We start from the raw sequence: 25,179 nt of genomic DNA, 5'->3' as shown, positions 1-25,179 counted from the left end.
TGGCCCATTTAGACAGTTGACAAGAAGGTGTGAGGATACTTAATGTGGGGGAAATAGATTCAATATGTGTAATGACCCAGCCATCCTGGGCCATTATGGATGTAGAAGCCCTCTACACCAACATTCCACACAAAGATCAACTACAAGCTATCAGGAACAGTATCCCCGATAATGACATGGGAAACCTGGTGGCTGACTTCTGTGACTTTGTCCTCACCCACAACTATTTCACATTTGGGGACAATATATACCTTCAAGTCAGCGGCACTGCTATGGATACCTGCATGGCCCCACAGTATGCCAACATTTTTATGGCTGACTTAGAACAACGCTTCTTTAGCTCTCGTCCCCTAATGCCCCTACTCTACTTGTGCTACACTGATGACATCTTCATCATCTGGACCCATGGAAAAGAAGCCCTTGAGGAATTCCACCATGATTTCAACAATTTCCATCCCACCATCAACCTCAGCCGAGACCAATCCACACAAGGGATCCATTTCCTGGACACTACTGTGCTAATAAGCGATGGTCACATAAACACCACCCTATACCGGAAACCTACTGACCACTATACTTATACATGCCTCCAGCTTCCATCCAGGACACACCACACGATCCAATGTCGACAGCCAAGCTCTAAGATACAACCGCATTTGCTCCAATCCCTCAGACAGAGACAAACACCTACAAGATCTCTATCAAGCATTCTTAAAACTACAATACCCTCCTGCTGAAGTGAAAAAACAGACTGACAGAGCCAGAAGAGTACCCAGAAGTTACCTACTACAGGACGGGCCCAACAAAGAAAATAACAGAATGCCACTAGCTGTCACCTTCAGCCCCCAACTAAAACCTCTCCAGCGCATCAAAGATCTATAACCTATCCTGAAGGACGAACCAGCACTCTCACAGATCTTGGGAGACCGGCCAGTCCTTGCTTACAGACAGCCCCCCAACCTGAAGCAAATACTCTCCAGCAACCACACACTACACAGCAAAAACACTAACCCAAGATCCTATCCTTGCAACAAAGCCTGATGCCAACTCTGTCCACATATCTATCCAAGTGACACCATCATAGGACCTAATCACATTAGCCACGCCATCAGGGGCTCATTCACCTGCACATCTACCAATGTGATATATACCATAATGTGCCGGCAATGCCCCTCTGCCATGTACATTGGCCAAACTGGACAGTCTCTACACAAAAGAAAAAGTGGACACAAATTTGACATCAGGAATCATAACATTCAAAAGCCAGTAGGAGAACACTTCAACCTCTCTGGTCACTCAGTAACAGACTTAAAGGTGGCAATTTTGCAAGAGAAAAGCTTCAAAAACAGACTCCAAGGAGAAACTGCTGAGCTTGAATTAATATGCAAACTAGATACCATTAACTTGGGTTTGAATAGAGACTGGGAGTGGCTGGGTCATTACACATATTGAATCTGTTTCCCCATGTTAAGTATCCTCACACCTTCTTGTCAGCTGTCTAAATGGGCCATCTTGATTATCACTACAAAAGTTTTTTTCTCCTGCTGATAATAGCTCATCTTAATTAATTAGCCTCTTACAGTTGGTATAGCTACTTCCACCTTTTCATGTTCTCTGTATGTATGTATATATATCTTCTTACTATATGTTCCATTCTATGCATCCGATGAAGTGGGCTGTGGCCCACGAAAGCTTATGCTCAAATAAATTGGTTAGTCTCTAAGGTGCCACAAGTATTCCTGTTCTTTTTGTGGATACAGACTAACATGGCTGCTACTCTGAAACCTGTCATTAAAATATTGTTGCTCAGGGAGATCTAAGCACTCACAGGAATAGAACCTGATCCTCCAAACCCTTACTCATATGGGGCCAGATCCAGTCTATTGATGTCAATGGGAGCTTTTTCACTGATTTGTAAGGGGCTTTGGATCAGGTCCCTGATTAGGTCTTCACATCATTGAAGACCTTCTTTTGTGAATGAGAGTTAGCAGGACTGAACCTGTAAAGATTTAAAAAAAAAAAAAAAAAGGTATCAGATTGACTGGCCTTGCGAATCAAGTTCACTATTTATCTATAAGGAAGGTATGACCAAGAAAGCCACAGAATGTGATGTGGAATCCACCCCTTTCCCATTCCCTGTTTCAGAAAAATGCTTCGGAATCTATTTTATTTTTGAAAAAAAAAAGTTTCTAGCCCCAATGGTGGTAAAGATAACCTTGAAATCATGCACTAATTGTAAATGGATACAGTGATGTGTTCCTGAGTCTGCAGACAGCTTGAAACAATAGCTCTATGGAGTATGAACGCCTCTCAGTCATCAAAATATGGTATTAACTCTGAAACCCAAAGATGACATTTAAATGTCCATAATATTGACTATTTCACTGCTAATCATTTTAACAGAAACATGTAGCTAATATACATATATATAATATACTTAAATATAAATTACTTAGATTATAAGATCTTTGGGGAAGGGACTGTCTTTTTACTCTCTGTTTGTACAGCACCTAGCACAATGGGGTCCTGGCCCATAATTGGGGTGTCATAAATATAAAGGGAAGGGTAAACCCCTTTGAAATCCCTCCTGGCCAGGGGAAAGCTCCTCTCACCTGTAAAGGGTTAAGAAGCTAAAGGTAACCTCGCTGGCACCTGACCAAAATGACCAATGAGGAGACAAGATATTTTCAAAAGCTGGGAGGAGGGAGAGAAACAAAGGGTCTGTGTCTGTCTGTATGCTGGGTCTTTGCCGGGGATAGACCAGGAATGGAATCTTAGAACTTGTAGTAAGTAATCTAGCTAGGTATGTGTTAGATTATGATTTCTTTAAATGGCTGAGAAAAGAATTGTGCTGAATAGAATAACTATTTCTGTCTGTGTATCTTTTTTGTAACTTAAGGTTTTGCCTAGAGGGGTTCCCTATGTTTTTGAATCTAATTACCCTGTAAGATATCTACCATCCTGATTTTACAGGGGGGATTTCTTTATTTCTATTTACTTCTATTTTTTTTATTAAAAGTCTTCTTGTAAAAACTGAATGCTTTTTCATTGTTCTCAGATCCAAGGGTTCGGGTCTGTGGTCACCTATGCAAATTGGTGAGGCTTTTTATCCAACATTTCCCAGGAAAGGGGGGGGTGCAAGTGTTGGGAGGATTGTTCATTGTTCTTAAGATCCAAGGGTCTGGGTCTGTAGTCACCTTGGCAAATTGGTGAGGCTTTTTACCAAACCTTGTCCAGGAAGTGGGGTGCAAGGTTTTGGGAAGTATTTTGGGGGGAAGGACGCGTCCAAACAGCTCTTCCCCAGTAACCAGTATTAGTTTGTTGGTGGTAGCGGCCAGTCCAAGGACAACGGGTGGAATATTTTGTACCTTGGGGAAGTTTTGACCTAAGCTGGTAAAGATAAGCTTAGGAGGTTTTTCATGCAGGTCCCCACATCTGTACCCTAGAGTTCAGAGTGGGGGAGGAACCTTGACATGGGGCTTCAAGGTACTTCTGCAATACAAAGAACAAATAAATAATAATAGTAATAATAACAATAATATGCCCCAAATCCCACATTGCCTCTGTTTCCTCTCCAGGTTCACAAATCTCCAAATCTCTGCTACACAGCAGCCAAACCACAGCTTCCACTGATATTTTCTATGATGGAATTACATGTCATCAGTTGAAAACTCTATGGGACTTGAGATGTGATAATGGGAGACACCATAAAATAAACGGAATAGCAAAAAAGAAAATGGCCACTGTCCTGACATTTATTTTCCTAGTGGCTTAACTAAAAATAAACCTTCAGTATTTAAATTTAAATGATTTCATTGCAGAACTTCCAGTGCACTGCATTGGAGTGCCACAGAAGCACACACTTTGTCATTGAATTTATATCTAGCTTACTGCAGAATTCATGGGACCTTGGTCATGGCATAGTCAGTTGTAACCATTTTACAGAAGTGTGTTGCTCGCAACACAAGTTGCAAAGAAATAATAAAACAAAATGCATTCATGAACAAACAGCTGGATGAAAAAGCTACAATGATGATGATGATGGATGATGAATCAACACTCTTTATTGAATCTTAATAATTTACAAAGCATGTTTATGCAACACATTGGTTTGACACGTTGAAAATAAATGAATAAAATTAATGTGAAAATCAGTACTGGAGCAAAGTGCAAAGTAAGCAGAGTCAGTGTACACAAAAAGATTAATGACGGCCAATGTTCAAATAAAACAATAAACCTTGTCCCAGAGAGTGGGCAAAAAATGAGCCCATGTGGTGAAGCCACACTGGCATGTCTGTAGAAGAAGTAAAATCATTCAGCAGATTTGGAAAAAGTGTAAAAAGTATGTGTTTTAGGACTAGAGAGTAGTGTGCAAATGTCTGTGTAAGTTCCACTGAACAAGATACTAAAAATACTTTTAAAGAATATGATAAGATGTTTAAAGGACTGTAATATATATTAAGGCTATAAAACAACACACTGATATAGATATAATTGTACCACAAAAATATATGCACCATATAAAGTCTCATTAGTAATGAGATATGAAATAAAAAAGGTGAACTTGACCAGATGACAAAATTAGATGTTATTGTACAAATATAGAAACCAACTGAATTAATAGTGTGGTCTCCATTTTAAAATCAAACAGGTTAAGGATTTATGGTTTAAGTAAAAGAAAAGGAGTACTTGTGGCACCTAAGAGACTAACCAATTTATTTGAGCATAAGCAATAAATTGGTTAGTCTCCAAGGTGCCACAAGTACTCCTTTTCTTTTTGCGAATACAGACTAACACGGCTGTTACTCTGAAACCTGGTTTAAGTAAGGCAACCAAACATTAACGCTAACCCACAAGAACAGCTGAAGACATATGGCTAAATCCTCAGCAGGTGTGTATCAGTGACAGTCCCTTGAAGTCAATGGAGCAATGCTAACTTACACCGCCTGTGGATTTGAATGAGCGTGTCTAGACTTTAAAATGCAAGAGTAGTTTTAGGGGTGCAACCTAAGGGTTTTGGCAGGTCTGACACAAAACAGAAAGTACAAAACTCTGCAACTCCTTTTTTGGTAAATACATGCTTAAGTAACTTCCCTTTGGGATTGCCTCAGCACTTTGCATCATGCCCCAGATCTTTGAGGATCTGAATGGGATGGAAGCAATTGTTTATGATCTGCTGATCTAAGGCAAAAATGATCAACAAAACAATGAGAGATTGCACTGTGCCAAAGAAAAAGACCCTTGAATTGAACATGAACAAATTATGTAGGGCACATACTCAGCGACAAACCCAAAGAAGGTGGAAGCAATTGTACAAATGGAAAGACTCCAAGACAAGGAGGCCTTAGAGAGATTCATGGGCATGTTAACATATATAAGCAAATTCATCACTAATTCGTCACAATTGCTCCCCTCAGAATGCTGCTTGGGGACAGTTCAGAATAGCACCGGGATGACTGATAGGAGGAAAGCTTTTGGAGATTGAAATAAATTATTACAGAAGCATCAGTGCTGAAATATTTTGAGATTAATAAAGAGCCTAAGAACTAAAAGGAAAATTTTCAGAAGTACCTAAATGGTTTAAGAACCTAAGGGCTTGTCGACACGGTGCATGAGTCCGCAACAGAGGGGTGTAAATTCTAGTGTGTATTGTGCACTAACTAGCCAATGTGGCACCTGGTGGCACACAGTGAAAGTTCCCTAGTGCACATTAATGTAATTCCCTTTCACACATTAACTTGCCCTAGGGAACTTTTAGTGCATGCCAGCAGGGTCCACACAGACCAATTAATGCACAATATGCTAGTGTGCACTAGAATTTACACCCCTCTGGTGCAGACCAATGAACCGTGTAGACAAGCCCTAAGTCCCATTTTCAAAAGTGACTTATGCCTAACTACCACTGAAGGTCAATGAGACTTATGTCTACACTACGAAATAAGGTCGAATTTATAGAAGTCGGTTTTGTAGAAAGCATTTTTATACAGTCGATTGTGTGTGTCCCCACACAAATGCTCTAAGTGCATGTAGTCGGCGGAGTGTGTCCACAGTACCGAGGCAACTGTCGACTTCCAGAGCGTTGCACTGTGGGTAGCTATCCCACAGTTCCTGCAGTCTCCGCCACCCATTTGAATTCTGGGTAGAAATCCCAGTGCCTGATGGGGCTAAAACATTGTCGCGGGTGGTTCTGGGTACATATCGTCAGGCCCCCCTTCCCTCCCTCCTTCTGTGAAAGCAAGGGCAGAGAATCGTTTTGCTCCTTTTTTCTTGAGTTACTTGTGCAGACGCCATACCACGGCAAGCATGGAGCCCGCTCAGCTCACTCTCACCGTATGTCTCCTGGGTGCTGGCAGATGCGGTACTGCATTGCTACACAGCAGCAGTTTATTGCCTTTTGGCAGCAGACAGTGCAGTATGACTGGTAGCCGTCGTTGACGTAGTCCAGGGTGCTCTTTTAACTGACCTCGATGAGGTCCGGGGCGCCTGAGCAAACATGGGAGTGACTCAGCCAGGTCATTTCCCTTTTAAGTTTCGTCTCATGGCGTTTGAGTCCTACCAGCAGTGCACTGTCTTTTAATCAGCAGCCAGCAGAAGATGATGGCCAGCAGTCACACTGCACCGTCTTCTGCCGAGCACCCAGGAGATGATGATGGCTAGTGGTCGTACTGCACAGTCTGCTGCCAGCAAGATGTATAAAGCAAGATAGATGAAGTGGCTCAAAACAAGAAATAGACCAGATTTGTTTTGTATTCATTTTCTCCTCCCTCCCTCCGTGAAATCAACAGCCTGCTAAACCCAGTTTTGAGTTCTATCCTTGAGGTTTTGAGTTCTATCCTTGTGGGGGCCATTCAGTTTCTCGCAAAGCCACCCCCTTTGTTAATTTTAATTCCCTATAAGCCAACCCTATAAGCCATGTTGTCAGTCGCCCCTCCCTCCAACAGGGCAACGGCAGACAATCATTCCGCGCCTTTTTTCTGTGCAGACGCCATACCATGGCAAGCGTGGAGCCCGCTCAGCTCACTTTGGCAATTAGGAGCACATTAAACACCACACGCATTATCCAGCAATATATGCAGCACCAGAACCTGGCAAAGCGAAAACAGGTGAGAAGGCGACGTCAGCGCGGCAAGAGTGATGAGGACATGGACACAGACTTCTCTCAAAGCACGGGCCCTGGCAATGTGGGCATCATGGTGCTAATGGGGCAGGTTTATGCGGTGGAACGCCGATTCTGGGCTCGGGAAAAAAGCACAGACTGGTGCGACCGCATAGTGTTGCAGGTCTGGGATGATTCCCAGTGGCTGCGAAACTTTCGCATGCGTAAGGGCACTTTCATGGAACTTTGTGACTTGCTTTCCCCTGCCCTGAGGCGCATGAATATCAAGATGAGAGAAGCCCTCACAGTTGAGAAGCGAGTGGCGATAGCCCTGTGGAAGCGTGCAATGCCAGACAGCTACTGGTCAGTTGGGAATCAATTTGGAGTGGGCAAATCTACTGTGGGGGCTGCTGTGATGGAAGTAGCCAACGCAATCAAAGATCTGCTAATATCAAGCGTAACGACCCTGGGAAATGTGCAGGTCATAGTGGATGGCTTTGCTGCAATGGGATTCCCTAACTGTGGTGGGGCCATAGACAGAACCCATATCCCTATCTTGGCACCGGAGCACCAAGCCGGCGAGTACATAGACCGCAAGGGGTACTTTTCAATAGTGCTGCAAGCTCTGGTGGATCACAAGGGACGTTTCACCAACATCAATGTGGGATGGCTGGGAAAGGTACATGACACTCGCATCTTCAGGAACTCCGGTCTGTTTCAAAAGCTGCAGGAAGGGACTTTATTCCCAGACCAGAAAATAACCGTTGGGGATGTTGAAATGCCTATAGTTATCCTTGGGGACCCAGCCTACCCCTTAGTGCCATGGCTCATGAAGCCATACACAGGCAGCCTGGACAGTAGTCAGGAGCTGTTCAACTACAGGCTGAGCAAGTGCAGAATGGTGGTAGAATGTGTATTTGGATGTTTAAAAATACGCTGGCGCAGTTTACTGACTCGGTTAGACCTCAGCGAAACCAATATTCCCACTGTTATTACTGCTTGCTCTGTGCTCCACAATCTCTGTGAGAGTAACGGGGAAAAGGAGGTTGAGGTGGGAGGTTGAGGCAAATCGCCTGGCTGCTGGTTACGCACAGCCAGACACCAGGGCGGTTAGAAGAGCACAGGAGGGCGCAATGCGCATCAGAGAAGCTTTGAAAACCAGTTTCATGACTGGCCAGGCTACGGTGTGAAAGTTCTGTTTGTTTCTCCTTGATGAAACCCCCCGCCCCTTGGTTCACTCTACTTCCCTGTAAGCTAAGCACCCTCCCCTCTTCCCTTTGATCACCGCTTGCAGAGGCAATAAAGTCATTGTTGCTTCACATTCATGCATTCTTTATTAATTCACCACACAAATAGGGGAATAACTACCAAGGTAGCCCAGGAGGGGTGGTGGAGGAGAGAAGCACCTGGAGGGGTGGTGGAGGAGGGAAGGACAAGGCCACACAGCATTTTAAAAGTTTAAAACTTTAAAACTTATTGAATGCCAGCCTTCTGTTGCTTGGGCAATCCTCTGGGGTGGAGTGGCTGGGTGGCCGGAGGCCCCCCCACTGCATTCTTGGGCGTCTGGGTGAGGAGGCTATGGAACTTGCGGAGGAGGGCGGTTGGTTACACAGGGGCTGTAGCAGCCGTCTGTGCTCCTGCTGCCTTTCCTGCAGCTCAACCATATGCTGGAGCATATTAGTTTGATCCTCCAGCAGCCTCAGCATTGAATCCTGCCTCCTCTCATCACGCTGCCGCCACCTTTCAGCTTCAGCCCTCTCTTCAGCCTGCCACTTACTCTCTTCAGCTCGCCACCTCTCCTCCCGGTCATTTTGTGCTTTCCTGCACTCTGACACTGTCTGCCTCCACACATTCGTCTGTGCTCTGTCAGTGTGGGAGGACAGCATGAGCTCAGAGAACATTTCATCGCGAGTGCATTTTTTTTGCCTTCTAATCTTCGATAGCCTCTGGGAAGGAAAAGATCCTGTGATCCTTGAAACACATGCAGCTGGTGGAGAAAAAAAAAGGGACAGTGGTATTTAAAAAGACACATTTTATAGAACAATGGGTACACTCTTTGACGGTAAACCTTGCTGTTAACATTACATACATAGCACATGTGCTTTCGTTCCAAGGTTGCATTTTGCCTCCCCCCAACGTGTGGCTAGCCCCTCCCCCCTCCCCGTGGCTAACAGCGGGGAACATTTCTATTCAGCCAGAGGCAAACAGCCCAGCAGGAATGGGCACCTCTGAATGTCCCCTTAAGAAAAAGAAAAGGAGTACTTGTGGCACCTTAGAGACTAACCAATTTATTTGAGCATAAGCTTTTGTGAGCTCAGCTCACTTCATCGGGTGCATCCGATGAAGTGAGCTGTAGCTCACGAAAGCTTATGCTCAAATAAATTGGTTAGTCTCTAAGGTTCCACAAGTACTCCTTTTCTTTTTGAGAATACAGACTAACACGGCTGTTACTCTGAAACCCTTAAGAAAAGCACCCTATTTCAACCAGGTGACCATGAATGATATCACTCTCCTGAGGATAACACAGAGAGATAAAGAATGGATGTTGTTTGAACACCAGCAAACATACACTGCAATGCTTTGTTCTACAATGATTCCTGAGTACGTGCTACTGGCCTGGAGTGGTAAAGTGTCCTACCATGGTGGATGGAATAAGGCTGCCCTCCCCAGAAACCTTTTCCAAAGGCTTTGGGAGTACATCCAGGAGAGCTGCGAATGCCAGGGCAAATTAATCATTAAACATACTTGCTTTTAAACCATGTATAGTATTTTAAAAGGTACACTCACCAGAGGTCCCTTCTCCACCTGGCGGGTCTGGGAGGCAGCCTTGGGTGGGTTCGGGGGGTACTGACTCCAGGTCCAGGGTGAGAACAAGTTCCTGGCTGTTGGGAAAACCGGTTTCTCCGCTTGCTTGCTGTGAGCTACCTTCAACCTCATCATCATCATCTTCCTTGTCCCCAAAACATGCTTCCATGTTGCCTCCATCTCCATTGAAGGAGTCAAACAACACGGCTGGGGTAGTGGTGGCTGAACCCCCTCAAATGGCATGCAGCTCATCATAGAAGCGGCATGTTTGGGGCTCTGACCCGGAGTGGCCGTTCGCCTCTCTGGTTTTCTGGTAGGCTTGCCACAACTCCTTAAGTTTCACACGGCACTGCTTCGGGTCCCTGTTATGGCCTCTGCCCTTCATGCCCTGGGAGATTTTGACAAAGGTTTTGGCATTTCGAAAACTGGAACGTAGTTCTGATAGCATGGATTCCTCTCCCCATACAGCGATCAGATCCTGTACCTCCCGTTCGGTCCATCCTGGAGCTCTTTTGCGATTCTGGGACTCCATCATGGTCACCTGTGCTGATGAGCTCTGCATGGTCACCTGCAGCTTGCCACGCTGGCCAAACAGGAAATTGAATTTCAAAAGTTCATGGGCCTTTTCCTGTCTACTTGGCCAGTGCATCTGAGTTGAGAGTGCTGTCCAGAGTGGTCACAATGGAGCACTCTGGGACAGCTCACGGAGGCCAATACCATCTAATTGTGTCCACAGTACCCCCAAATTCGACCCAGCAAGGCCGATTTCAGCGCTAATCCCTTTGTCGGGGGTGGAGTAAGGAAATCGATTTTAAGAGCCCTTTAAGTCGAAACAAAGGGCTTCGTCATGTGGACGGGTGCAGGGTTAAATCGATTTAACGCTACTAAATTCGACCTCAACTCCTAGTGTAGACCAGGGCTTAGATTACGAAATGCCTACATTACTTTTGAAAATGGGACATAGGTTCTTAAGTCAGCCAGGGACTTTTCAAAATATTGCCCTAAATCAATGCAAGCCCACAGGGATTGAGGCTGTGCTTCTGCCAGATGATGTCTAAATGACATATGCTTCTAAAGCACTGATTAAAATACAACAGAACTATGTCCAGCGAGAAAAAGAAATGCTGGCAATAGGTTTTGGTTGTGAATGATTTCATGAATATTGTTATCGGCAAAAATTAGTCAATGTAGAAACAGACCATAAACTGTTGGGATATTACAGGGGACCATTGTGCAAAGCACAGTCCAGACTTCAGAAAATTATAGAGAAATTGCAAAGCTACTTCATGCTGACAGATCCTGTGCCTATGAGGAGTACCTTGCAGCATTAGAAATGCAAGTGGAATGCAAATGCCTGGTAAAGAGCTTCTCATAGAAGGCATGCTCTTAAAGCTGCTTTTAAACAGTGAAAACAAGGAAGAGGGGTTTTATGCAAATATGACTCAAGTACCCATTTCTGATACAAAATTAGACAAATTCAAGCTAGAAACATGAAATGATCCAACCTTTCAAGAGCTTGAGCAAGTTATTCTAGACGATGGCTAACAGGAAAAGCCCAGGCACCTCCAAGTAAAAAAAACATATTGTGACTATAGAGATGAAATTGCTGCATATGATGGGATTCTGTACAAAGGACATTGTCATAGCACCACACAACATGAGGTTGGAAATGCTAGGTATAACCTACAGTGCCCATTTGAGTATTGAGAAGTGCAGGAACAGAGCCCAAGATGTTCTGTTCTGGCCTGGCATGCATGCTGCCATCAAAGATAAGGTATCCAAGTGGAAATCTGCAATAAATACAGGAAACAGAATGCAAAAAACCCACTGAAACCACATGAGATTCCTGATTGCACTTGGCCCAAGGTTGGCACAGATGTGTTTGAATGAAATGGAAATGATTACCTCTTACTGGTGGAATATTACTCAGTTGTTTTTTAAATTAACCTTTTACATGACATATTGAGCAGCAATGTAATAATACAATGTAAACTGTAATTTTTTCACCATATGATTCCAGATGAGTAAACAACACATAATGGCCAACAATCTATAAATGCCTCATTTTGGTAATTTTCTTTTAACATCAGTTCAAGTAGATCACATCAAGTCCTTACAATCAAATTTATGAACATAAAAGTCAAGTTCAAACATCAAAGAACTTCATTAAAAAAAAAGCTCTGGCAGATTCATGGGGTCCATAGTTAGCATTGTTAAAGTATTGCAATACACCCCACATTTATTTACTAGGCTCACCACTTCAGATACTCAATAGGCAGAAGGACAACAACTTCAGTGCCAACTTCTAGCAAGCTTATTGAGTCAAAAACAATTAAATCTCAAGAGATACGAAGAATCTAAGAAAGTAGAGAAGAAGAAATGCTATAACAAGAATGCCAAACAGTTAGCCACGCAGGTGAAAGAAAATGTTAGAATCCTTACAGAAAAGTGTCTGGCAACCTGCCAGTGTAAACTTTATCTCATCTGAAGCAAGGTCCCCCTCAGTGTCAGTCCTACAGGAGGAACAGAAGAACACTAAAAAAAATGAATGAAAACTTTGGTGATCTATTTCTTGTGGGTATCCAAAATGCTAGTGGTGGTGCTTCTGTGCTGACAGAAGTAACATATGATTCAGTCAGTGACAATGAAAAATACCAGGAATGGCAAATACAAGTTCTAGGTGGTGGATCCACCTCAGTCTCCAGACCTGCCACTGCAGAAGGAACTGTTCTGAGAACAAGAAGTGGCCATGTAATCAGAAAGCTCTCAAAGTTTAGAGATTTTGAGAATGAGAGAAAGAATAATCTACTTATCTGGCGGTGGTTCAAAGTCATCAACCTCACGCCCTCCTAGAGTTCTCCATTGGCGCATTTTACTAATTGATGATACTAGTTTATAGCTCTTTGGAATACTGGCTGTCTCTAGGGCCACAATGAAAGAGAAGTCCCTGAGCTCCCTTAAACAACTGGGACAGGCCCTTGCATGAGCTAACCAAGCTGGGGAGGTTCGTCTGTTCCCCTTCAATCCCAGCAAAACCCCATCACAATCTGGCCCTAAAAATATTGCTTAAAGAAACATATTTCTAATGTTTGCACCTTTGTTTTATTGATTAATTGGGACCATGAACTATTTTTGACGTCTTCGAACTTCACCATCAAGGGCCTAAGACCCAGTGCCTAGGATCCAGGTTTTAACTATTGTCGAATTACGTGTTCTGTGCCAAATCCTGCTGCCTTTACTCAATCCTTACTCATTCAGCTCCCACTAAAGCAAGCTGGTCTGGGTAACTGAAGTCACTGGGAGTTTTGAGTGAGGATTTGGCCGAAGATTTCCAAATGTCCTCTGGTTAGTATGAATAATTAAAAACAATAACAAGCACCATATTTACCACTGGCTTGCCAGCTGCCCCATTTTGGCTGGGAGTGTCCTGAGTATTTGCAGTCCTGGCCATAGCCCCTGGATATCTTTTTCCCTAAGCTGTTAAAAACATATACATAATTTTTGCCTGCTGCCAATAGGGGCCACTGTGGGAATCAACCAGAGGCCTGTGTCAATCAGCTCCTTTTACATTCCCTTGCTCCCTTTCTCAGCAACTATGGTCTCTGCTGGAGGCTAGAAATCAGCACATGGGCTAAGAGAACAACTGGGGAAGCTGAATATTCACCAGCCAAGGGGCAGTTTCTAACTCCGCACTCTAAGGCTGCAGTAATTGGCTGGGGTGGGTGAGATACAGAGAGGTGCAGAATGGCCCATTTCTCCCTCCTGTTCAGGAGTTAAGGGGAGACACTCACAAGGGAGACACAGATGGGAAGGGAGAAAAAGGGATAAGGGGAATGGGATTCCCAGGGAGATGGAAAGACCTAGTTGGAGGAGTGTAGAGGTTGGGTATCCAACAATGTGGAAGTTAGGGCAAAAAGTCACATAAGAATGAGGGAAAGGAAACCACAAGATCCTCCACCTTCAGAGCGGAGAAAACAGTAGTAGCCCTGAGCCCACCTTCCTACCATGGAGAGAGACAAGGAAAGTAGAAGCCCTGAGGCTTCAGCACAGAGAGGATGATGAGAATGCCTTCCTCCCCTAAAGATGCCAGAGGGGCAGGACACTAGATATCCCCCCCAAGAAGACAATTCCACATAGTGAAAATCTGCTTAGGGACAGGGGTGTTTAGGGATTGGAGGACTATTGGAAGTTCAGATAAGCATCCAATTTTCTGGGGACATATTTGATCCCCAAACATCTTAGAGATCAGGCTAATTTAATATAATCATATGAAACTAACATTTCCTCTAACAGAAGGAGGCACACATGAGTTTTTGACAGATAAATGACCTTAGAGAAACAATGTTAAATTTGGTAATATGTCTTATTATAGGTGACTTATTTAGCATGGCCAACCTACACAGAGCCATATAAAAGGTGTGGTTATTTTTTAAATGACAAATCCACCTGAAAGTACTATTGAAACAGGTATGTTATTTCCTTGAACTCACTGCTGCACAGATGCCCTGGCTGACTGGGCACAAAAAGAAAGAGGACTGGTTTGGCTTGGACTGGTTTATTAACCATTCAAATGATTGCTTTTTTAAATCAACTAATCAATTTTAAAGTAAAGTTTTTCTTTTAAGTTACTTCTAAAACTTGGGGAATGTTGTTTCCCTTTTTAAGAATGTTTACAATTCTACAAGACTGCAGTTTTTAAGTCACTGTAAGTGGTAGGAAACAAACTATGTTAAGTTTAAAAATTGTATTTAACAACTGAACTTTTTACCTTTCACCTTAAACTTTATATCTGTAACTGTTTGTGGCTGCTAATTGCTCTCCCATCATAGGGAGGTTTAATATTCAATCCAGCATCTCTTTGTCTTTTAAGAAAGAAGTTGTGTTTCACCAACACAATAGCCTGTAACCTAATACTGGAAAGTCTTGGATTCAGGCCAGATGTTAATTTCTTCAGAGACACTTAAAAGCACTGAAGTCTTCTCTGCTGGTGCCAGTAACTGGGAACTAAGAGCCAAAGAAATTCCATTAGTAGTGAAGATTATTGATCAAACCCTGTAACTGCCTTCACCTGTATCTGATCTATGCATGTGTGGCTCACATTTATGTACTGTGACAAAGTTCCTCCTCTACCTTGGTGGGTCTTGCGCTCATTGGCGGATTTGCTCGCCTTGGAGCTTCACGGCAGCCCTCAGCTTGGTCATTTTTCTGAATTCACAGTCCAGGTCAACTCCTCCTGTGTCTGACCAGGAGTTGGGAGGTTTGGGGGGAACCCGGGCCTGCCCTCTACTCCAGGTTCCAGCCCAGGGCCCTGTGGAATGCAGCTGTCTAGAGTGCCTCCTGGAACAGCTGTGCGACAGCTACAACTCCCTGGGCTACTTCCCCATGGCCTCCTCCCAACACCTTCTTTATTCTCACTACAGGACCTTCTTCCTGGTGTCTGATAATGCTTGTGCACCTCAGTCCTCCAACGGTCCACGTTCTCACTCTCAGCTCCTAGTACCTCTTGCTCCCACCTCCTCACACGCACACCACAAGCTGAAGTGAGCTCCTTTTTAAACCCAGGTGCCCTGATTAGCCTGCCTTATTGATTCTAGCAGCTTCTTGATTGGCTGTTCTAATCAGCCTGTCTGTCTTAATTGTTTCCAGAAGGTTCCTGATTGTTCTGGAACCTTCCCTGTTACCTTACCCAGGGAAAAGGGACCTACTTAACCTAGGGCTAATATATCTGCCTTCGATTAATCTCCTGTAGCCATCTGGCCCGACCCTGTCACAGTACGCAGTGTTGTTGTAGCCCTGTCGGTCCAGGATATTAGAGAGACAAGGTGGGTGAGGTAATATCTTTTATTGGACCAAGTTCTATTCCTGAGAGAGACATGTTTATGCTCAGACTTTATGTGGATGGAGAGTCATATAAACTGCATGGCATCCATCAGCATGAAATTCTCCAGTCTGCCACTGCAAACTGAAATGGGTGGATGTCAAGAAAGAGTTTGGCCAACTCTATTATTCTCAATGGAGTAAAAATATGGCTTCATGCCTCAGAAAGCTGCCATAACACAGTTGTTCCGGACCCTGTCTATCAATCTGTTCTATGGTATTTATAGGACCCCAATTACTTTAGACTATAGCACTGAGAGACAAAATGCATTAAGATCAACATAATAATTAATCAAAATAGACTGTGCTCTAGCCATCAACAGATTTGGATGCTTATACTGTTTTGTCCATTTTAAGACCTTAAAATTCCTTGAAGTCTCCAATAACCACCTCTTTTGATGTTACTTATGTCTTAAAAACAATTGTCTTATATATTTATACATAACTCAGCACTACTTTGAATATTTCAGTTATTTAATAATCAGTGACCTGTCTATAAGCCAGTTGGGCATATACATAAGTAAATAGGATACTAGGAGAGGGGCTGAAACCAGGAAGGAACAGGTGGACAAGCTCAGGGAGTCCACTCCTAGGCAGATGAGAGACCAAAAAGTTGTGTTCGTTCTTCATTTATTCCCCATGCAGGAGAGGGAAAGAGGAGGAGCAAGACTACAGGAGAGGAGTGAGTTCAGCATATACAAATATGTCAACCAGTTCTGCAAAAACTGCAATACAAGTTAGGTAACCAATGATTTGTCTCCCTTTTGAACATACATACTGGATCTATACTACCCAACTCTCTTGTTCTCCTCCAAACTCTTATACTGAGAGCTAGTGCAGATTTCAGCACAGAAGTGTGCCAGGTTATAGAAATGCTTGTAGAATTTCACCCTTTATGAATAGTTTGGTCTGTTTAGGGGATGTGGGAAAAGAAAAACTGAAACACAGGTGGAGAACAGCAAATAAACATGCTTAACTGTTCGTGACACACAGTTTGTGTGACAAAAAGTGTGGGTAGTGTCTATGGTGGTGAACTTGGAAGATTGCCTTCCAGAGCAAATATACAGCCAATAATGCTCATTAAATATCTCATAGCACCTTTTGCACAGGTGTGCGAGGTTTGGAGTCCTGACAGAATTCCAGTTTGAAAATTACTTTACACATATTTGTGTGAGTGAAAAAGAGAAACAGAGAATACATAATTGTAGAATGCCACATAAAGGTTTTATCTGCATGAGTTTAAGATTTGTCACATTACCCATGAATGGCAAAGCCATGAGTGAGTTATGCAGGTCATCCCAAACGGTACAATCCAGCAATAAAATCTTTATATCACACTACAGTATCATGTATTCTCTATCATGTGTTAGAGAAAAATAATTTACAAATGATTTAGAGATTTAAAACATTTTATTGGACTTTATTTCTGCATTTAGTAGACTTAGTAACTTTGTTAAGATCTGTTCATTTTTTCAGGCTTAGAGGGAGAGAAATTCTGAAAATTTGATAGCTAAACTAAGTATGATATAAAACATTAATTTTAATCTCTCTCTCTTTATATCTACATATATAGCTACAGATATATATAGAGAGAAAAACTTTCAAAAATATCTAAAACAGATCTTTTTATACATAAAAATGTCCTATAGTTAAATTCTGCTATTCTGGGCTTTTCCAGGGCAGGAAGCAAGTGCTAAAAGCGACCTGGGAATCTCTCCTTTCCAATGGGATAGTATGCAAGCTATTAGTCCTACAGGGACAAGAGATACCAACCCTTTGGCCCATCATTGGCACACAACTGAATATTACCTATTCTGGGGCTCAGGCAGGTGTAATTTTTTTGAGGGAAATTCTACAGTTGGGGAAAGAAGGAAACATTTCTCTGGCAGTTTGACTTTTTAAAAATGGTAGCTGTTTGATGCTGTTCAGGTGTAAGGAATGTTAGAACTAGCCCAAAGAAGATGCATTAGTGGTAATAGGGTAGATCAAAAGTGAATGATAAATTAATTGGTCAAATGAATATCACCTTTACATATATGAATTACAGGTGGGGCATGTGCAACTGCCTTTTATTAAGGTTGTCCAACATCACATTATCAGACTCTTATACCTTTGCCACAATTTAAGCCATTGGGCTGAAATTTTCTATGCTAGGTGTCTGCCTAGGCTGTTTATGTTGTTATGTATGAATATTTATGTTGTTATGTATGAATATATGTTATGTATGAATGTTTCAGCCAAGGCAGTTTAGTTGTTTCCAGGTATGATGCTAAGGAAAAATAAGTTGTTTTGTCCATGCTAAAAAAAGTTCTGATGACTTTTCTTTGAAAAATTCTAGTGCACCCATGTTTAGGAGCAGAGACTTGATGTTTGGCAAGGGAGTGACCTTTGTGTCAGGAATGTGCCTTGTGCATCCCTATGAAAACCTGTCCAAATCTGGCCTTTCAAAATTGCAGTTCGCACATGCTCAGTAGGGACTTCATAGATCTTAGCAACTAAATTCCCTGATGGTTCCATCTATACTGGACATGCTGTAGCTCAGGGCTGAGTAGGATTTTCCCTCCAGTTGCACCTCTGTGCTGCTGCAGGACATCCCAGGTTCAGGCATCTAAACTGTCTCTGTATGTCACATCTTTTCTAAAGCAGCAGCAAGAACCTATAGTAAACACACTGTCCCTGCTCCCCCAACAGTCATCCTGTCTGTGCTCGCCTTATGCAGGCATGATGCCTCCAACCACTGTGGCTGCAGATAGCCTCCTGCACACCCACCATGTGGTTCTGAGTCCAAGAATCACTCTGCCCTCACTTTATTCTATTTCTCACTCTCTGCTTTCACTTGACTTTTTCCATGCATGCTCCCTCCCTGCCCCCACACATCCCACAGTCTTTAAGTGGAATGGGATCCCAACAACATTTGAGTTGAGCATTCAAACCTGTAAATTTGGAGTGGATTTTAAATTAGGCAAAGTGATTTTCTTACCCCACATGAGAACTCACTGGCTATGTTAGACAAATCTAGGGAGCAATCTGCCTTAGCAGCTGACTTTCTGAAACATTTCCTAGGCTTTAGGGTCTGTTCTCCCAACAATGCATGTATGAATCTCAAGAAAATGCTAGTCATGGCAGCAAAGGTAGCCCCCCGCCCAAGAATGTTTGGAATACTCCTCAGCATGGTCAGGAATCATCACCAAGTATTTGTTCATGCTGTCCCTTCCCATTCTTGCCGCCTTACTTTTAAATATCTGTCCCTCTGTACAACGTGTTTGGGGTCTGTTGAGGAATACCACATAACTATCCAATCCTGCAGCCTTTCCATGTGCACAGTTTTAGCCAAAGCTCTGGCTGCAGGAGAAGAGTCAGTTTGGACCTGTAGTATTGCTTGACCAGAACAGAACATGCACATTTTTGAAGGAGGTTACAGAATTCTTGGTAGGACTTCTCACTATAACCACAAAGACTATTTGTATAACCTAGATTATTAATTTTTTAAAAATCAGAACAGTGTAACTAATCATATATAAATATATTTAATTGCTGCCAATATTAAAAGATCCTATTTCAGCATAGACAAAACTACAGAATTTTCTTTATATTTTAATTGAATAATTCAACATAATACTTTAAAAAAACTAATGTCTATTGCTTACAATGTTCACTCTGAAGTATTGAAAGGAAATTGTTACTTTGTAGAGAGAAAAAAATGCAGAGGAATAGCAAAGAAAACTCTAGAAAAAGGTAGGTAAATGAGGCAATGCATTAGGCTGATAATAGTGATACAAACCTGGGGAGAACAATACATGAATTAGGGATAGGAGAACTGGTTCAGATTCCATAAAAAAAAAGCCTACCTCCTCCTTATACCCTAAGCATGGACCTTTAATTATTTTTTTTATTTATTTATTATTTATTTTGGAAATAAACCTTCCTTGGAGGTTCTGAAATAGTCAGATAATTGCTTTGCCAATTTTGGAATCAGACTAGTCTATTGGAATCTGTTCTCTTGATATTTCCAGCTCAGACTGATAACTTCAAGAGACTTAGATAGTTTAGATAAATTTGAGAAGGGATTCCAAAATTTGGATGCTTGTCCTGACTGGGACGGCAAAATTTCTGAAGTTGCCCATCCTTAATGTGTACTCTATGCACAAAAGAAATAACAAAGAAATAGACTTATTTATAGGCCCAATCACTGCATGGATCTCCTATTGATTTCAGTGGAAATTCCAAGCATGGGTCAGTTCCTGTACATTAGCTAGTACTTTTCCAAATAGCATATCTAGCATCTGTCATAATTATATGCGCTTGCTGAGCAAATAAATGTGTAAACAGAATGATTTTGTTTATATCTTACTTGAGTTCTTGTGAGCTTGTGGCCAGCATACTTCGAATGCTTTTGTCAGCCAAGGGGCAGCCAGACAGACTGTAAGACATGGCAGGATATCCAAGTAAGTCAACCTCCTTAAAAGCTAAACTCTCCCAAACAATCACAACATAAAAAGTAAAAAGTAAAAATTGTAATGCAGAAAAGCGATGGGGCAAGTGCTGTAATATTGAATTTTGTAATATAGTTAACCCTCTGAATATATTTAGATATACATTTTACTTCCAATACTACATAATGTAAATGAACTTTTTTTTGTTTTTACAATGTAGTAAAATGTAACAAAAAATATTTGTGATCCCTGGGTTAACTACTCAAAAAGCTTAAGAAAACTTTGGAAATTTTAGTAATCTATTTAAAAATAAAAGACGTTTATACAACACACAAATTAGCATGCTTTTAATATCAACATATATTACTCAAAGGGTTAACACATAGTTCAACATCTTTACTTTGACAGCATTGTTGAGGTAAGCTGAAAACAATAAATTGAAAAGACAGAATCCACCATGAAAAAAATGAAGTCACACCTTCTATGTGAGGCGTAATTACCAGTCACATGACCACTCCCATCACACCCTGGTGTTGGACATCTGCCACCAAACAAAAACAAAAACAGCCAAAATAGTAAGTATGTTTAAAAAAAAAAAACTTTTAAAAGTTTCATTGTTTCCAGTTTAGCTGCAATGACTGCAAGGGGATTTAAGCATCCTATCAAAAAGCTGCAAAATGAACAGCATTAAATGAAAATGGCATCTCAGTACAATATAGCATCATTAAAAACAAGCAAATATGTGTTAGCTTATTACTTTACTTAACTGGCAGTTGGAAACATTTATATGCTGCAAATGTTGCATGCTCATACTGCAAGGCGTATATGTACTTGTTTGTTTAAAAAAGACAAAGAGGAAAGGTTAAAAGGAGAAAAAATAATTTCACCTCACATTATGCTTACGTTATTAAATCCTTTTTGCTCTCTTTGCATTGAGGGAATTTGGGTTTAGGGCTTGGGATTGTAACTTCACCAGGATACCTTCGTTCTTCAAGTGCCTCTTGGAAAGGATCCAAGTCTTCTGGCTGCAGGCAAACATATGGGTATTAGTCCCACTTAGGTGAGGCTGCAATATACACAAAAAACAATGCTGCGTACAGTTATAAGACATATCGCCTCCATTACTCCCACTCAATCAGAAAAATGTTGACATTATTTTACCTTTTTTGCTCACCTGCTAGACCTTTATATAGTACCTTTACATTTCAATACACACTTTAGAACACGTGAAAAAGAATTATACCATTTAATTTGAGGAGAAAGAGGCAAAAGTCAGATATTCTCTTTTGTTTGGTGTCTATTCCCAACTGTATCAGCAGCTGCCTCTGACAGTTTCTATTCTCTTTCACAAGAATCAATACTTTTTCCAAAGTCACGAGTTTTTACAAACCACAGCCACAGAAAAACAAAGCCTAAATATAGTATCTTATCCATCAAGACACTAACTTCAATAACATTTTAAAATGGTTAAGCATTCTCCCAAAAAATGAATCAGGAATGATGTTAGCAGCCAACTGCTAAACACACATATAGTGTCACAATCTGGGGCAAACCTCAATGGATCTGCCTCGCAAAATATAATTTTGTAATTAAATTTACTGATGGATTTAGCTTTTTTATATTTGAAACTTAAGCATTAATTTCAGAAGTGAAGAAAATGTGGCAGAAAGCACTGATGCAGAAACTCCTGCAGATGGTGCTGTGAGCAACAGAATTAAAGAACAATTCCTCCTGTTTCAGTCAAGTTCTATATTGTATTTAATATCTCCCATTTCTTAGATAATGAGAGAAATCCTGGCCCCAGCCAAGTCAATGGCAACGCCCCCATTGATTTCAGCTGAGCTAGGATTGCATCCAATGTATACAAAGCAAATATCACTTTATTGCATGTTTCTAAGTTTATTTTTTAAATCATGCCATCCTATATTTTGATTAAAATAAATTGGAGAGAGATATTGCTACACAGAGTTGATAAGAATTCTAATCTTATAACATAGATCTAGCAGGAGAAAAAATATTGCTATACAAAGTCTGGGATTGTAAAATCATGTCTAGATTACAATGGGATCAAAATGGCAAACGGGCTAGTGAGCAAGAGTTGAAACCTGACAAGCACAAACAGTAGCCTCCCCACAACTCCCCACCAAAAAAGCAGCTGTCTGACAACTGTCAGGACCACCCTTTCAGAGTGGTGACTGAAAACACTTGCTACGTGTTACAAGCTTTGAAACTTAAAATAAATTCACTATGGAGCAAGTTTTCTTTATTTACGTCTTTCTGTTTACAGGTTTTTAGAGTGTATCACACCTCATATTCCTTCATAATACTCTTGAAATAAAATATTTTATTACTATGGTATAAAGGCCCTATTGTGTATCCCTTGTACACCCAAAGCTTTGTGCTCCTACTTTCCTGAATGCACAAGAAATGTATTTTCCTGAATATAGGAGCAGGCCTTTTGACAACAAAATCCTGGTTAGCTAAATTAATGGAAAACTTATACTGTATTCTGTTTGTGCTTCTTGAGCAGAGCTGTGTGTATAAACACACTTTTAAATATTCAGTCCTTCACTTTTGAATCTTAATCTGAGAAGAGTATCTTGTTCGGAAAGCTGGTAAAAACTTGATACCAACACTGAAAAAAGTTATGTCAACTTCCTCAGATGGAATAAGGTAGATTTGGAAAATTAGAACATCTTCACAGAAGAAAATATTTGTTAACAAGACAGTGCTGTTAGAAAACATGATTCACATTCACGGTTCAAGTGTTGTCGGATTGAAGTTAGTCACCGATCACACGTGTGCCAACATGATATATTTTGAAAGATTAACCACCAGAAAGTCCTCTTGTCAGGAAACCATCTATTTTTTTTTATTACCTACACATGGTGTTTCCTCTTCCCTTTCAGATTTTAGAAATCTAATGAATTAAAACAGTCAGATTTGCAATCAGAACCCTTAGATGAAAAAGACATACATTAATCTCTTTGGAATCATCTTCATCTATCCTTCTGGGCTTCATTTTAGTGTAGTCCACTGGCAAGTCCCAGCAGTCACCCTCATTCAGCTGGTAACACCGGTTATTCATCACAGCTTGTCGTTGTGGTGACATTGGCTCCAGTGGTGTCAAAATGGTACAGCAACCATCCCGCTGTCTCTGTTTGTTCATGCTTAGATCCAAGGTTCCATTTTCATCGACTTCCATATCAGGATTCTGTCAAAAGAAGAAAAAATATTGTTAATTCAGCTTTGGACTATCAAAATGTCACCTCTCTGTGGTTTTCAATCTGATTGCTTAGTAGAATGATAAAAGGCTTTATCATGCCTATATAGATTGTAAGCACTAAGCCCCCTCCCACACGTAGCATGATTCTGTTACACAACATTAATGCTGTTAAAGTAGATTCACTCATGTCTTCACAAAAGGCTAATCTAATATTTGGAAGAAAAGGGGAGACTTCTCACTAACCACAACCATCCTCCCAAAACACAGGTGTAAAATTTGACAGTGAAATGAGAAATCCCCAAAGGTATTTTCTTGTTGCTGTGTTTATGTCCCTGATTTACTCTTTGACAGGTTAGTCTAACAGAGTTAACATCTATATGATTCTGCCTACTTCCAGTCCTTTCAACACCTGCTTATATGATTAGAGTAATAAAAACCAGGTAGCAAGTTGCATCAGTTGCATTAAAAAAAAGCAGAATACTTTGCTCTTCTAACACTAATAGGTAAAGAATTAGAAAAAAAGAGCTTTGGTTACTAAAGCCAGTCGGTTTACACTGTGTTTGCTACCTTCATATTATGAGAAAATGCGTCCAAATCTCACAGTTCCTCCACCACAGATGTTAAGGTTTAATATATCTTAACTTTCCAAAGACTATCTATATAATCAGCTGGCTTGGGTAACAAAGCTGGTACTGACATTCCCTGCAGCGACAGAGGAACTGTGCAGTATAGGGTGAGTAGGTTTGGGATTTTTGTTTTTGGCTTGAAAATAGATCAAGAATTATTCACTTCAAATCATCTTCCTCCTCTTCTTCTTCTTTCTTTCCCCCAGGGAGTGGGAGGGCATTTAGACGGGGGCGGGGAGGAAGCAAAATACTCAACCAAACCTTAATTTTTCAAGAGTAAAACACTTCACCAGAAATTAGATTTCAAAACTGCTGTGAATTCTACCGTCTACTCAGATGTCTAGGAGCTCTCTTTCCTCTTGAGGTAATAACAGAACAGCAGCAAGACACTTAATGAAAATCCCTTGCTTTGGTTATTGCCTTGACAGATTATACAGTATTATTCTACACAAACACTTTTTGCCATAGTTTATTCCTGATTATTGCCCTGATATTAATTTAGGCTTGATAATGTATTTATCTTCCCAGATTTGTTATTACATTTTTTTTGCCACATAATATTTTTAAGGTTATTGCTCAAACTTTTTCAATTCCTATTGGTACTGAGCACAATCACATTTATTTGCATGCCACAAAGAGATTTCCCTCATCTATAGGATTAAATCAATTAATATAAAAGGAAGCATTCGAAAACAAAATTACTAACCTTACTGAATTCATATAAATTAAGATCATTACTAATAACTACTGGTAAGATTGTTAGCTCATTATGTATGATCAAGAAGCTTTACACAACAGGAAAAAAAACCCTTTGTTTATCTGGAGAAGAGCAGAACATGTCTGCCAGCTCATAAGCTCTTCTATAAGCACAATAAAACTGTTCCCCCTGCACTGCATCTGTCTATTTAGCCATCTAGTGGCCTCCTATAGGTAGCACTTTATTGGTTGCTGGTGTATTTTAAATAGTCATTTGTCCTCAGATGTCAGAGTTAAGATTTATTCTGGTTATAACAAAATAAAACGGTTCTTATAAAAGTTTTACAATTTGGATGAATTTTAATAATGCTACTGTTTTTCTTAATACAGAAAGGTTAATATAAAAATCTTTTTACTTTA

General features: G+C 41.1%; 1 protein-coding gene and 1 long non-coding RNA gene across 22 annotated transcripts in view; both read right to left on the bottom strand.

Annotated features, from left to right (window-relative positions):
• The window catches only part of MYT1L (myelin transcription factor 1 like), a 384,710-nt gene that overhangs the window by 63,452 nt on the left and 296,079 nt on the right, over positions 1 to 25,179 (bottom strand). For 17 of the 21 annotated variants that reach the window (XM_048845402.2, XM_048845392.2, XM_048845389.2 and 14 more), the window contains 4 exons: positions 23,189 to 23,425; positions 21,115 to 21,236; positions 20,690 to 20,752; positions 20,130 to 20,198 (listed from right to left, as the gene is read on the bottom strand). In XM_048845402.2, coding sequence (XP_048701359.1) covers positions 20,130 to 20,198; positions 20,690 to 20,752; positions 21,115 to 21,236; positions 23,189 to 23,425 — 491 coding nt within the window. The remainder of the gene's footprint in view (positions 1 to 20,129; positions 20,199 to 20,689; positions 20,753 to 21,114; positions 21,237 to 23,188; positions 23,426 to 25,179) is intronic. The other 4 variants (XM_048845399.2, XM_075126431.1, XM_048845403.2 and 1 more) reach the window with 1 other exon arrangement.
• Positions 8,405 to 12,057, bottom strand: LOC125634527 (uncharacterized). Its single transcript, XR_012667423.1, has 2 exons — positions 9,884 to 12,057; positions 8,405 to 9,083 (listed from the first exon to the last, which is right to left on the bottom strand). It is a non-coding gene; the product is annotated as an uncharacterized LOC125634527 (long non-coding RNA).

This window comes from Caretta caretta, chromosome 3, assembly GCF_965140235.1.
Source record: "Caretta caretta isolate rCarCar2 chromosome 3, rCarCar1.hap1, whole genome shotgun sequence".
NCBI classification, from domain to species: Eukaryota; Metazoa; Chordata; order Testudines; family Cheloniidae; genus Caretta; species Caretta caretta.
The sequence above is the reverse complement of the archived record's forward strand: the minus strand, read 5'-3'. Positions and strand labels throughout refer to the sequence as shown.